Source organism: Pristis pectinata, chromosome 1 (assembly GCF_009764475.1).
Source record: "Pristis pectinata isolate sPriPec2 chromosome 1, sPriPec2.1.pri, whole genome shotgun sequence".
NCBI lineage: Eukaryota > Metazoa > Chordata > Chondrichthyes > Rhinopristiformes > Pristidae > Pristis > Pristis pectinata.
Genome location: NC_067405.1, coordinates 8,712,241 through 8,725,133, shown reverse-complemented (window position 1 = coordinate 8,725,133; position 12,893 = coordinate 8,712,241). Strand labels below are relative to the sequence as shown.

At 44.8% G+C, this 12,893-nt stretch overlaps 1 protein-coding gene across 1 annotated transcript in view; it reads right to left on the bottom strand.

Moving 5' to 3' along the window:
- adcy5 (adenylate cyclase 5) overlaps positions 1 to 12,893 on the bottom strand; it is a 374,049-nt gene that overhangs the window by 30,652 nt on the left and 330,504 nt on the right. Inside the window, exons 13-16 of the mRNA XM_052013051.1 lie at positions 12,414 to 12,530; positions 9,812 to 9,976; positions 6,542 to 6,717; positions 295 to 321 (exon numbers count right to left, since the gene is read on the bottom strand). Coding sequence (XP_051869011.1) covers positions 295 to 321; positions 6,542 to 6,717; positions 9,812 to 9,976; positions 12,414 to 12,530 — 485 coding nt within the window. The remainder of the gene's footprint in view (positions 1 to 294; positions 322 to 6,541; positions 6,718 to 9,811; positions 9,977 to 12,413; positions 12,531 to 12,893) is intronic.

Below are 12,893 nucleotides of genomic sequence, written 5' to 3'. Positions count from 1 at the left end.
TATGATTCTATGACTGTTATGTTTATCTATTCACTTTAAGTACATTGCAGAACACCATATCACTGTGAGCATGTGCAATAGATTGCAGATGCAAAGAGGCCACGTGCGGGTTCATTTAGTGGAGCAACAATGTGTGTATTTAATTACCAATGCAAGTGTTAAACTCCAATTTACAGACGAGCAATGGTGAGCATTGATATCCTGTTACCGCAGATAAACATTCCACAATTAATGTGGACTAACCTTGCCACTTCATTTTTGTTAGAAATTTACTACACTCAGAATAATACTTACCAAGTCCACGTTTCATTCGAGGGGACGCTGGAGGTGAAAGAAAGAAACGGTTAGTAAAGATTTACAAGAAGCTGTAGCACTGTGAATTAAACCCAAATAATCCCAAATGGATCTGGTGGGAATCACTGAAGAAGTTTCCCTGTAGTGCAATAGTTTAAAAAATGTTTTTATAATTTCATTACATCTAGACTATGGAGGAAATCTTTGTACTAGTCAGGCTGTCCCCAGGTAATGAACAGGTTCCGTTTTACAGATGTTATTAAGTTGATTTTGTCCATAAGTCAGAAAATACACAAAAATCACTCAATATGGTAACCATACCTCCATATGTTGTAATGAAAATTGTAATCAAAAGCACATAAGACTAATAAATTGATAAATTGGTTTATTATTGTCACGTGTACCGAGGCACAATGAAAAATTTTGTTTTGCATGCCGTCCAAACATATTATATCATCACATCAGTGCATTGATATAGTACAAGGGAAAAGCAATAACAGAATGCAGAATAAAGTGTTACAGTTACAGAGAAAGTGCAGTGCAGGCAGACAATAAGGTGCCAGGCCATGAGGAGGTAGATTGTGAGGTCAAGAGTCCACCTTGATAAGAAAGAACTATTACTGAAAGTGGCGAGAGGAAACAAGTTCTGCCATTTGTAGAAATGAACTTTGGACTTCTCTGAATTTAAAAATATTATGGGAGCTCGATCCTATGTAAGGATGCCTGTAAGTCGGGCTAACCCAGGGGCAACCTGGTTGGTCCGTTAGCTGCTGGTTTCTTACAGAATTTTACATCTTAACATTGTTGATCATTTTCAGTCTACAAACATCATATTTATTGGTGAAAGAAAATATAACCTGCTTCAAGGCCTCAAAACATCCCAATTTTTTTTACAGCCAATAAAGTGATTCACAGTTGTAAGAAACACATTGGCCAATTTCTCATCTTTTCTTACAACGTAGGAGGCCATTTGGCCCATCAAGGCTATGCTGGCTCTCAGAGCACTCTAGTCAGACCCATCTTACCCTCTAACCATTTCCCTCACACATCCATCAACTCCTTAATGTTTTTTTCTGCCAGGTATCTAGATTAGGGGTTATTTACAGCGGCCAATTAACCTACCAACCCGCATGCCTTTCGGGATGTGGGGTGGGGGGGAGACTGGAGCACCCAGGGAAACCCAGGCAGTCACAGGGAGAATGTGCAAACTCTGTGCAGACAGCACTGGAGGTCAGGATTGAAGCTGTGAGGCAGCATTGTCTGCTGCACATTTTAGTAGGAACACCCCCGCCCCACCCCCGTGCTATCCCACAAAGAGCTATAAGATAATTTATCACAGAGTCATACAGCATGGTAGCAGGCCCTTCAGCCCAACTCGTCCATGCCGATCATGGTGCCCCCCAAGCTAGTCCCATTTGCTCACATTTGGCCCATATCCCTCCTATCCATGTACTTATCCAAGTGTCTTTCAACTGTTGTTATCGTACCCGCCTCAACCACTTTCTCTGGCAGCTCGTTCCATACACTGTGTGAAGAAGTTGCCCCTCAGGTCCCTTTCTGCAGCTCTGACACCTTACTCTGCATTCTGTTATTGTCTTACCCTGTACTACCTCAATGCGCTGTTGTAATGAATTGATCTGTATGAATGGTATGCAAGACAAGTTTTTCACTGTATCTCGGTACAAGTGACAATAATAAACCAATTCCAAATCAATTCAAATTCCAAGTCTTTCACCTCTCACCTTAAATTTATGCCCTCTAGTTTTTAGTTCCTCTTCCCTGGGAAAAAGACTGTGTGCCTTCACCCTATCTATACCCCTCATGATCTTATACACCTCTAGATCAGATAAACATTTCTCATAAACATTTAATGATGACGCACGAGACTGTATACTTTCAGTTGGCTGCACTCTCACTGCTGAGTCAGAAAGTTGTGGGTTCAAGACTCCACTCCCCAAGTCAACCAGGCAGATGTTAAAGACCTGTGACGCTGCTTGAAGAAGACCAGGAAAGTTCATTCATGGTCTTAAGTTGCAGGGCAAGAGATTTAGGGCTGAGAGGAGGGGAAATTTCTTTACTCAGAGGGTTGGACCTGAGAAATTCTCCACCACAGAAAGCTGTGGAGACCAAGTCACTGAACTTGTCTTGGAAGGGGACAGATCTCCAGACATATTTCTCAGGGGTGGAAAGGGTGAGCAGCTTCACGTTCCAGGGCGTCAACATCTCGGAGGATCTATCTTGGGCCCAACACATTAATGCAGTCCTGAAGAAGGCACACCAGCGGTTCTAGTTCATTAGGAGTTTGAGATTTGGTACATCACCAAAGACTCTTGCAAATTTGTTTAGATGTACGGTGGAGAGCATTCTGGCTGGTGGCATCACTGCCTGGTATGGAGGCTCCAATGCACAGGATCTCAAGAGGCTGCAGAGGGTTGTCGACTCAGCCAGCTCCATCATGGGCACAACTCCACCATCGAGGACATCTTCAAGAGGTGGTGCCTCGAGAAGGCAGCATCCATCACTCAGGACCCTCACCATCCAGGACATGCCCTTTTCTCATTACTACGAGCCTGAAGATCCACACTCAACGATTCAGGAACAGCTTCTCCTCTGCCATCAGATTTCTGAACAGTTCATGAATACATGAACACTACCTCGTTATTCCTTTTATTTAAAGCGTTATTTATTTATATGTGTAATTTATAGCAATTTTATGTCCTTGCACTGTACTGCTGCTGCAAAACAACACATTTCATGTCATATAAGTCAGTGATAATAAACCTGATTCTGATTCTGAGAGGGCATCAAGAGGAATGGTGCGTGAACAGGATAATATGATATTGATTCAGATGATCAGACAGGATCATATCGAATGGTTGAGCAAGTTTAATGGGCTAAAGGCTCACTCCTGCTCCAATTTTATCTGCTTCTATGAGTCCTGACCAATATTTATCCCTTGATCTGCATCCCTTCCTGATGAGTTCAACGCAGTCTATGCACGTTTTGAACAGAAGGGGAGTGGAATGTCACCATAGAAAGCATCCTATCCAGATGCATCACGGCTTGGTATGGCAACAGCTCTGCCCGTGACCGCAAGAAACTGCAGAGAGTTGTAGACACAGCTCAACACATCACGGAAACCAGCCTCCCCTCCATGGACTCAAAAGCCTGAAAACATGTACCACTAGCCTCGAGGACAGCTTCTATCCTGCAGTTATAAGACTATTGAATGGTACCTTAGTACGATAAGATGGACTCTTGACCTCACAATCTACCTCCTCATGACCTTGCACCTTACTGTCTGCCTACAATGCACTTTCTCTGTTACTGTAACACTTTATTCTGCACTCTGTTATTGTTTTATTGAATGGTTCCCTTATACGATGAGATGGACGTTTGACCTTGCACCTTATTGTCTACCTGCAAAGCACTTCCCTGTAGCTGTGAGACCTTACTCTGTATTCTATTATTGTTTTACTTTGTACTACCTCAATGCACTGTGTAATGAATTGACCTGTACAATCAGTATGCAAGACAAGTTTTTCACTGTACCTTGGTACAAGTGACAATAATAAACCAATACCAACACCAAATACCAATACTACCTCAATGCACGGATGTGATGAAATGATCTGTATGGACTGCAAGCAAAACAAAGTTTTTCACTGTACTTCGGTACATGTGATAATAGTAAACCAATTTACCAAACCGATTACTTGGACATCTTCACATGGTTGTTTGCGGAAGGAGTTTCTGTGTGCAATTTGGCTGCTGTGTTCCCAGCACGAGAGCAATGACACACTACTTCTCCGTCTTGGAACTCAGCGGGTCGGGCAGCAACTGTGGAGGGAAATGGACAGTCGATATTTTGGGTCAAGCCCCTTCATCTGGACCTGAACGTTCAGAGAGTTCAGATTAAGGGTCTCGACCCCGAAACGTTGCCTGTCCATTTCCCTCCACAGATGCTGCCTGACCTGCTGAGTTCTTCCAATGCTTTTTGTGCTGCTCCAGATTCCAGCATCTGCCATGCCCATGTCTCCACCTCTCTGTCTAGATTATGTTCTCAGAGTGGGAGATATACGAACATATGAATTAGGTGCAGAAGTTGGCCACTCGGCCCCTCAAGCCTGGCCTACCCTCTAATCTGATTGTAACACCACATAGAGCTTCTTCCCCTCTGCCATCAGATTTCTGAACGGTCCATGAACCCATGAACACTACTTCATTACTCCATAGAACCATAGAACACTACAGCACAGAAAACAGGTCATTTGGCCCTTCTAGTCTGTGCCGAAACATTATTCCGCTAGTCCCATTGACCTGCACCCAGTCCATAACCCTCCAGACCTCTCCCATCCATATATCTATCCAATTTATTCTTAAAACTTAAGAGTGAGCCTGCATTTACCACGTCAGATGGCAGCTCGTTCCACACTCCCACCACTCTCTGAGTGAAGAAGTTCCCCCTAAACCTTTCCCCTTTCACCCTGAAGCCATGTCCTCTCATACTTATCTCTCCTAATCTAGGTGGAAAGAGCCTACTCGCATTTACTCTGTCTATACCCCTCGTAATTTTGTAAACTTCTATCAAATCTCCCCTCATTCTTCTACACTCCGAGGAATAAAGTCCTAACCTGTTCAATCTTTCCCTGTAACTCAACTCCTGAAGACCAGGCAACATTCTAGTAAATCTTCTCTGAACTCTTTCAATCTTACTGATATCCTTCCTATGGTTAGGTGACCAGAACTGCACATAATACTCCAAATTTGGCCTCACCAGTGACTTATACAACCTCACCATAACATCCCAACTCCTATACTCAATACTTTGATTTATGAACACCAGGATGCCAAAAGCCTTCTTTACAACCTTGTCTACCTGTGATATTCCTTTTTTTTGCACTATTAATTATTTTGTAATTTGTAGTAATTTTATGTCTTTGCACTGTACTGCTGCTGCAAAACAACAAATTTCACGACATATGTCAGTGATAATAAACCTGATTCTGATTCTCAACCACAATAACCTTCCCCCCCACCACCCTCACTTATCAAGAATCTAACTACCTCTGCCTTACAACTATTCAAAGCCACTAATTCCCCTGACTTTGAAAAAGAGAGTTCCAAAGACTCAGGACCCTCCAAGAGAGAAAAACATCTCCCCAATTCAGAGTTAACAGCGATTCCCTGAGGCAGGATTAGATGCCAACCAGCTCGCGACAAACTGCACTTAGCAGAATGGCAAATACTCTGGCGTCCTTCAGAGGGTAGCTAAGGATCACCCAAATAGTCTGGACAGCTCCTTTCCTGAAGGACGTTAGTGAACCAATTAGGTTTTTGCAGCATTATGGTAGCTTCTTGGCCACTATTCCTGATGTTTCCCTTAATATCATCGACTGCACTCGGTGCTCCAAATGTGGCCTCCTCTACACTGGTGAGACCAAACTCAGACTAGGTGACCATTTCGCAGGACACCTGCGCTCTGTCCGTAACCGCGACCTGCATCTCCCCGTTGCCAGTCACTGCAACTCCCCCTCCCACACTATCACTGATACGTCAGTCCTCGGCCTCCTCCACTGCCAGGAGATTCCAAGCGCAAACTGGAGGAACAGCACCTCATTTTCCATCTTGGAACCTTGCAGCCTAACGGCATGAATATTAAATTCTCTCACTTTAGGTAACCCCCACCCCCCTTCCCCACAACCCCCCCACTCCCCCTACCATAGTTCTTCTCTTCCCTTTCCTAGCCTTTTCTTCCCTCTCTGTCCTTACCTTTGACCCATCCCCCAGTGGATCTGCCCTCCCCTCCTCCCCCGCACCTGCCTATCACTACCTCCTACCTGCATCGACCTATCACCACCTTATGCCCATCCTCTTTTGTCCTCCTATCACTGCTCTGCTTTTCCCTCCTATATATTGTGCTTCCCCTTTTCCTATCTTCAGTCCTGAAGAAGGGTCCTGACCCGAAACGTTGACCGCCTCCATGGATGCTGCCTGGCCTGCTGAGTTCCTCCAGCATCATCGTGTTTTTCATTCCTGATTTTGTGTTATTTTCAGAATTTATTTAATCAACTGTATGAATTTCTCCAGCAGGTATGGTGGCATTTGCATCGAGTCACCAATGAAGGCCTGTAGATTGCTAGGACAGGGACCTTAACCACCATGCTACCATGCCCCCAAAAATTTGCCCTACTAACATCAATTCACGAGAATGAGGCGACACCAGTGAGAGGCATTTGTTACTCACAGACTGTTGGCAATGATCAGCAGGTCTGCATTGTCAAAAAGGGTGACTCCAGGCACTTCCAACATTATGATGTAAATCAGCTCAATGGTCAACATGAGGAACAGCTTTCCGATACTGCTGATCTGTAGGAATACAGCGCAAGCCAGCAAGCTCAGCAGCACACAGTAGGTGAAGTACTGGCCGAAGAAAGAGAGATAAATGGGTTAATCAGAATCGGTTTCATTGAATGGTGGAGTAGACATGAGAGGCTGACTGACCATCATCTAGCTCATCATAGGTCATCAGTTACTAACACACCAAGGCCGTCCCATCACCACACAGGTTTACTAACTTCCCCCAGCACTTAGCAACAAAAGTTCTTCTCGATTTCCAACACTTCACAGACAGGAAGACCGACATTTACATAGCGCCTTCCACCATCCCCAGTGAGCTTTACCACCAGAGGGTAATTGGGGAGGAGAGAAAGAGAAGTTACGGGGGTGGGGTGTGTGGGGGGGAGGTGAATGGGAATGCTCTGCTGGGAGTGGTCTGAATCTGATGGGCAATGGGATCAACAGCCTCCTTCTGTGCTGTAGCAAGAAAATTGTACACTGGAGCAGGAACAAGACAGACACAGTTGCAATCGCCACGTTGTTCTACACACTCACCATTCAGTTGGATCAAGTCAATATATTTGAACCTACATATAAAGGGCAACTGATGTTTACAGACATCTTCAAGAGGCGGCATCCATCCAGGACATGCCCTCTTCTCGTTATTACCATCAGGGAGGAGGTACAGGAGCCTGAAGACCCACACTCAATGATTCAGGAACAGCTTCTTCCCTTCCACCATCAGATTTCTGAACGGTCCATGAACCCACGAACACCACCTCGTTATTCCTCTTTTGTACTATTTATTTATTTTTGTAACCTATAGTAATTTTTATGTTTTGCACTGTACTGTTGCCACAAAACAACAAATTTCACATCATATGTCAGATTCCCTTCCAGGTACATTGTGTGCAGAACTGAACCCCAACACCAGTCCTGTTGCATGTTATCAGCTGCTGTAGAGTAATACAGCATGGAAACAGGCTGACCATAGTGCCCACCAAGCTAGTCCCATCTGCCCGTGTTTGGCCTTATCCAAATGTCTTTAAAACGTTGTTATTGTACCTGCCTCAACCACTTCCTCTGGCAGCCCATTTCATATACGCACCACCTTCTGCGTAAACGAGTTGCCCCTCAGGACCCTTTTAAATCTTACCCCTCTCACTTTAAACCTATGCCCTCTAGTTTTTAGTTCCCCTTCCCGGGAAAAAAACTATGTACGTTCACCCTATCTACACCCCTCATGATTTTATACACCTCTATAAGGTCACCCCTCAATCTCCTACATTCCAATGCATAAAGTCCAAGCCTGCCCAACCTCTCCCTATAACTGAGGCCCTCGAGTCCTGGCAGCAGGAAGGTACAACAGTATCATTTAAGAAGCACTTGGATAGGTACATGGAGGGGCGGGGCTTGGAGGGATATGGGCCAAATGCAGGAAGTTGGGACTACTTGGGTGGGCACCGTGGTCGGCGTGGACTGGTTGGGCCGAAGGGCCTGTATCCATGCTGTGTTAGTCTATGAGTGCATGATTCTATTGCCACTTTAGGACGGTGTGTTTGGGGGTGTAGGGAAATGGGATTCTAATCATAGAACATAGAACAGTCCAGCACGGGACAGGCCATTCAGCCCATGATGTTGTGCCGATCTTGATGCCAATTTATACCAACTGTCCTCTTCCTCTGTATCATCCACATCCCTCCATTCCCTTCATATTCATGTGTCTATCTAAAAGCCTTTTAAACTCCATCAAACTGCCTGCTTCCACTACTACCCCCGGTAACCCATCCCATGCACCTACCACTCTCTCTGTAAAAAATTTGCCCCTGACGTCCTCTTTAAACTTCCCTCCTCTAACCTTAAAAGCATGTCCTCTGGTGTTCGACATTACTACCCCGGGCATAAGATTCTGACCGTCTACCCTATCTATGCCCCTCATAACTTTGAAAACCTCTATAAGGTCTCCCCTCAGCCTCTGACGTCTAGGGAGAACAACCCAAGATTGTCCATCCTTTCCTTATGGTTCAAGCCCTTTAATCCATCATTGTAACTCAGTACACCTACACTAGGGACTAACTCCATGTACCAGAAAGCAGTGATTGTTAACACAGGGCTCTCCCCAGTCCTCTGGCATCTATTTGTATGGGCTGTCAATATAATCTTCAAAATTTGAACTGGATCCCAAAATAAATATCAAGCTGAGATTTTCAGTTTAATTTTTGTAACACAGAGTGAAATTTTGTTGAAAATCTTGGTAGATCCCTCTCGAGCTCTGAGAGAGAATTGTGCCTCACTTTTCATCTTATTCAAGGTTTCTCTCATTTACGATAACTTTCATTTGTCAACACTTTCAATATAGTAAAAGATCCCAAAGAGCGTTAGCAGAGGAAAACTGATGGTGCACCAGTTAACAAGATATTAAGACAGGTGGGTCATAGCTTGGTCATAGGGTTGGTTATAGGGGGTTTGAAAGAGAGCCTCAGTCATAGAGTCATACAGCACCAAAATGGGCCCTTTGACCCAACTGGTCCATACCAACCTAAGTGAGTCATGTTTGCCTCCGTTTGGCCTATATCCCTCTAAACCTTTCCTATCCATGTACCTGTCCAAGTACCCTTTAAATGTTGTTAATGTACCTGCCTCAACCTCTTCTTCTGGCAGCTTATTCCATATACTGACTACCCTCTGGGTGAAAAAGTTGCCCCTCAGGTTCCTACTAAATCTCTTCCCTCTCACCTTAAACCTATGGCCTCTAGTTCTTGACTCCCCAACCCTGGGAAAAAGACTGTGCACATTCACTTTATCTATGCCCCTCATGATTTTATACACCTCTATAAGATCACTCCTACACTCCAATGTAAACAGTCCCAACCTGCTGAACCTCTCTCCATAACTCAGTCCCTCGAGTCCCGGCAACATCCTTGTAGATATCCTCTGCACTCTTTCCAGCTAACAGTCACAGAGAGAGATCGTAGTTGTTCTCCTCACAACAGAGCAGAGATTTGTCAGAGGTCTTCAAAAGTAGAATGGGCTTTGATAGAATAAAAACGGATCTTTTCAGTAACCAAAGGATGGAGAGTGGATTGATTGGATTGCTCTTTCAAAGAGAGAGCAGCAACGCAAAGGGCTGAATGGTCTCCCCCTGAATCATGAAGTTCCATGGATCTGGCAATGTTACCTCAGGGAAGTTGCAGCTGGGTTGTTTGCCATTGCAGACTGCTGTTTCCAAGTCCAGACTGTAGTTTGAGAATGAATTGACAATGTGACAGGCATTGACATTACTAGGGGTAGTGTTGAACTCTTTGGCCACACAGCTCCGTAGATCCTGGGTGTTGCAGACAAACTGGAAGAAAAATAACCAAAGTGTTAAAGAAATCTGCATATACTTAAGGTTGGGACTCCCCATGTTGTACTCCCTCCCTCCTAACCCTTCCCCTCTCCTTGTGGGGCACAATGCCTCGGTAACTGGCAATCTTTGCCCTGTTTGACCCAAGATGGTATCTGTAATTACGTGCTCAATATTACTGCTTGTGGAGACACAAGCTAACCCTTTCTCCTTCCCCTCCCTCGCCCTCACAACCTGCCCCTCACCCACACCTTCCTCCCTCTGGTTCCCCACTTCCTTCCCTTTATTCCATGGTCCACTGCTATCAGATTCCATCTTCTTCAACCCTTTGCCTCTTCTACCTATCACCTCCCAGCTTCCCACATCATTCCTACCCCCACCACCTACCCAACTCTCCCCCTCACCTGGATTCACCTATCACCCGCTAGCTCGTGCTCCTCCCCCTCCCCCCACTCTTTTACTCTGGCTTCTGCCCTCTTTCTCATGAAGGGTCTCGGTTCAAAACATCGACTGTTCATTTCCCTCCATGGATGTTGCTTGACTTGCTGAGTTCCTCCAGCATTTTGTTTTGTGTGTTGCTCCAGATTACTGCTTGTGTTGGCTGTTGTTGAACAAGAGAAATGTGGGTGCAACTTCACAAGTTATTCCTTTTTCTGAATTTTTTTATCTACTTTGTAACTTATAGTGATTTTATGTCTTTGCACTGTACTGCTGCCGCAAAACAACAAATTTCACGACATATAAGACAACGATGATAAAACTGATTCTGAAATGTCTCTGGGTGGGTTCCAGTAAATGATGGATTGTCCTTGGGCTAGGGGTAGAACCACTGAAGGGTTAGAGTGGAGATACAGTGAGGCCATTCAGCCCATCATGTCTGCACCAGCTCTCTACCAGAGCAACTCATTATTTTGAACCACCAGCTCTTTCTGCATAGCCTTGTAAATATTTCCCCCACAATATATTTATCCAGCTTCGCCTTGGCCACATTGGAACCTGCCTCCACCACATCTGCAGACAGCTGGTTCTAGATTCCAACCACACACTGTGTGAGAAAGTTTTGCTCACACCACTAGTAATTCTCTTCTCCTTTATTTTATACCTGTGACCTCTCGCCTTGTACTTCTCCACCAAAGGGAATAGCCTCCCACTATTCACTCTGTCCAGATCCCTCATCATTTTATATATTTCTATTGTTTCTCTTCAAAGCATCCAGTGTCAGCCTCTTTAATCTAACCTTGTAATTGTTGCCCATCTTCCCAAGAACCATTCTTCTCAACCTTCTCTGGACCCTCTCTAATGTCTTCACATCCGATAACATAGAACACAGCAGAACTTAGAACAGTGCAGCATAGGAACAGGCCCTTCGGCCCATGATGTCTGTGCTGACCATAATGCCAGATTAAACTGAACCACTTCTGCCTGCACATGACCCATATCCCTCCATCCCCTGCATGTTCATGTGCCTACCTAAAAGCCTCTTGAACGCCACTATCGCATCTGCTTCCACCACCCCTGGCAGCGTGTTCCAGGCACCCACCACTCTCTGTGTAAAAAGCTTGCCCCACACATCCCCTTTAAACTCTCCCCCTCTCACTTTAAAGCCACTGCCTGCATCAGTACTAAATAGCAGATTATTTGGTCATTCTCAGGGGATTTGTGGGATCTTGCTGTGCTGGAATTGGTTGCGGTCATTCCTACAGTACAACAGTTACCACACATCACAGCTGCTTAATTGGCTGAGCTGTGCTGTAGGGTATCCTGCAAGACAGTGTGTACATCCAAGCCTTCCTCCCTCTAAGTACTGGCAACATCCCATGAATGAATGAAACATTCCAGCAGACTCAGTGCTGTCGCAGGTGTAACTTGCTCCAGCTTCGGATTGGTGGGTGAATTGTAAATTGCCTCTGGTGTGCAGGCAAGTGGTACAATATTGTGGGAGTTGATGGGACTTGGGAAGAATAAAAAGGGTTTTGTGTACAATTAGTGAAAAATGGGTGGTTGATGGTCAGTACAAACCCAGTGCGCTGAAGGGCCTGGTTCCAATCTGCATGATTCTATGACTCTACCCTGGATCTGACAATGGGGTGTCTCTTATCCACTGGATACATTGGGATTATGTCTGTTGCAAACATACAGCCAGCTTCTATCCTGCTGTTATGACTATTGAACGGTCCCCTACTACAATAAAATGGACTCTTGACCTCACAACCTACCTCGGTATGACCTTGCACCTTACTGTCTGCCTGCACTGTACTTTCCCTGTGACTGTAACACTTCATTCTGCATTATTGTTTTCCCTTGTACTACCTCAATGCACTGCTGTAATGAAATGATCTGTATGGATGGCATGCAAAACAAAGTTTTTCACTGTACCTCGGTACATGTGACAATAATAAACCAATTTACCAGTTTATTTACCATCTCTACTTACCATGTTGACAAAGGCAGACAGGAAGACCAGCGAGATGGTGAAGACCCCAACGATGGTGCTGTTCATCTTTGACTGGACGATCTTCTTTGACAAGAGCTGCAGTGGGACAGGGAAGAGCTGGGGCAAAAGAAAGATGAGGAGCTCAGTCAACTGAGACAGAAGCAACAGATAGCTATGCACAGCTTTAATTAATAATGTTAAAGAAATTTGTTTCTTTACAACAGCAAAATTAGTCATCACCCAACATGATCACAAGATCTAATTAAAACAGAGAAACTCTGATTTATTGACCTTTAGTGACCGATTTGCTGGAACATAACAAAAATGGGCGTGGGATTAGGCCCACCACGGCTGATCCAATCTCAGGCTCCACACCACTTTGATGATCTACCTCCATATCCCTTAAATTCCTTGTAGAGGGTGGCACAGTAGTGTAGGAGAATGGCACAGTAGTGTAGCGGTTAGCGTAATGCTATTACA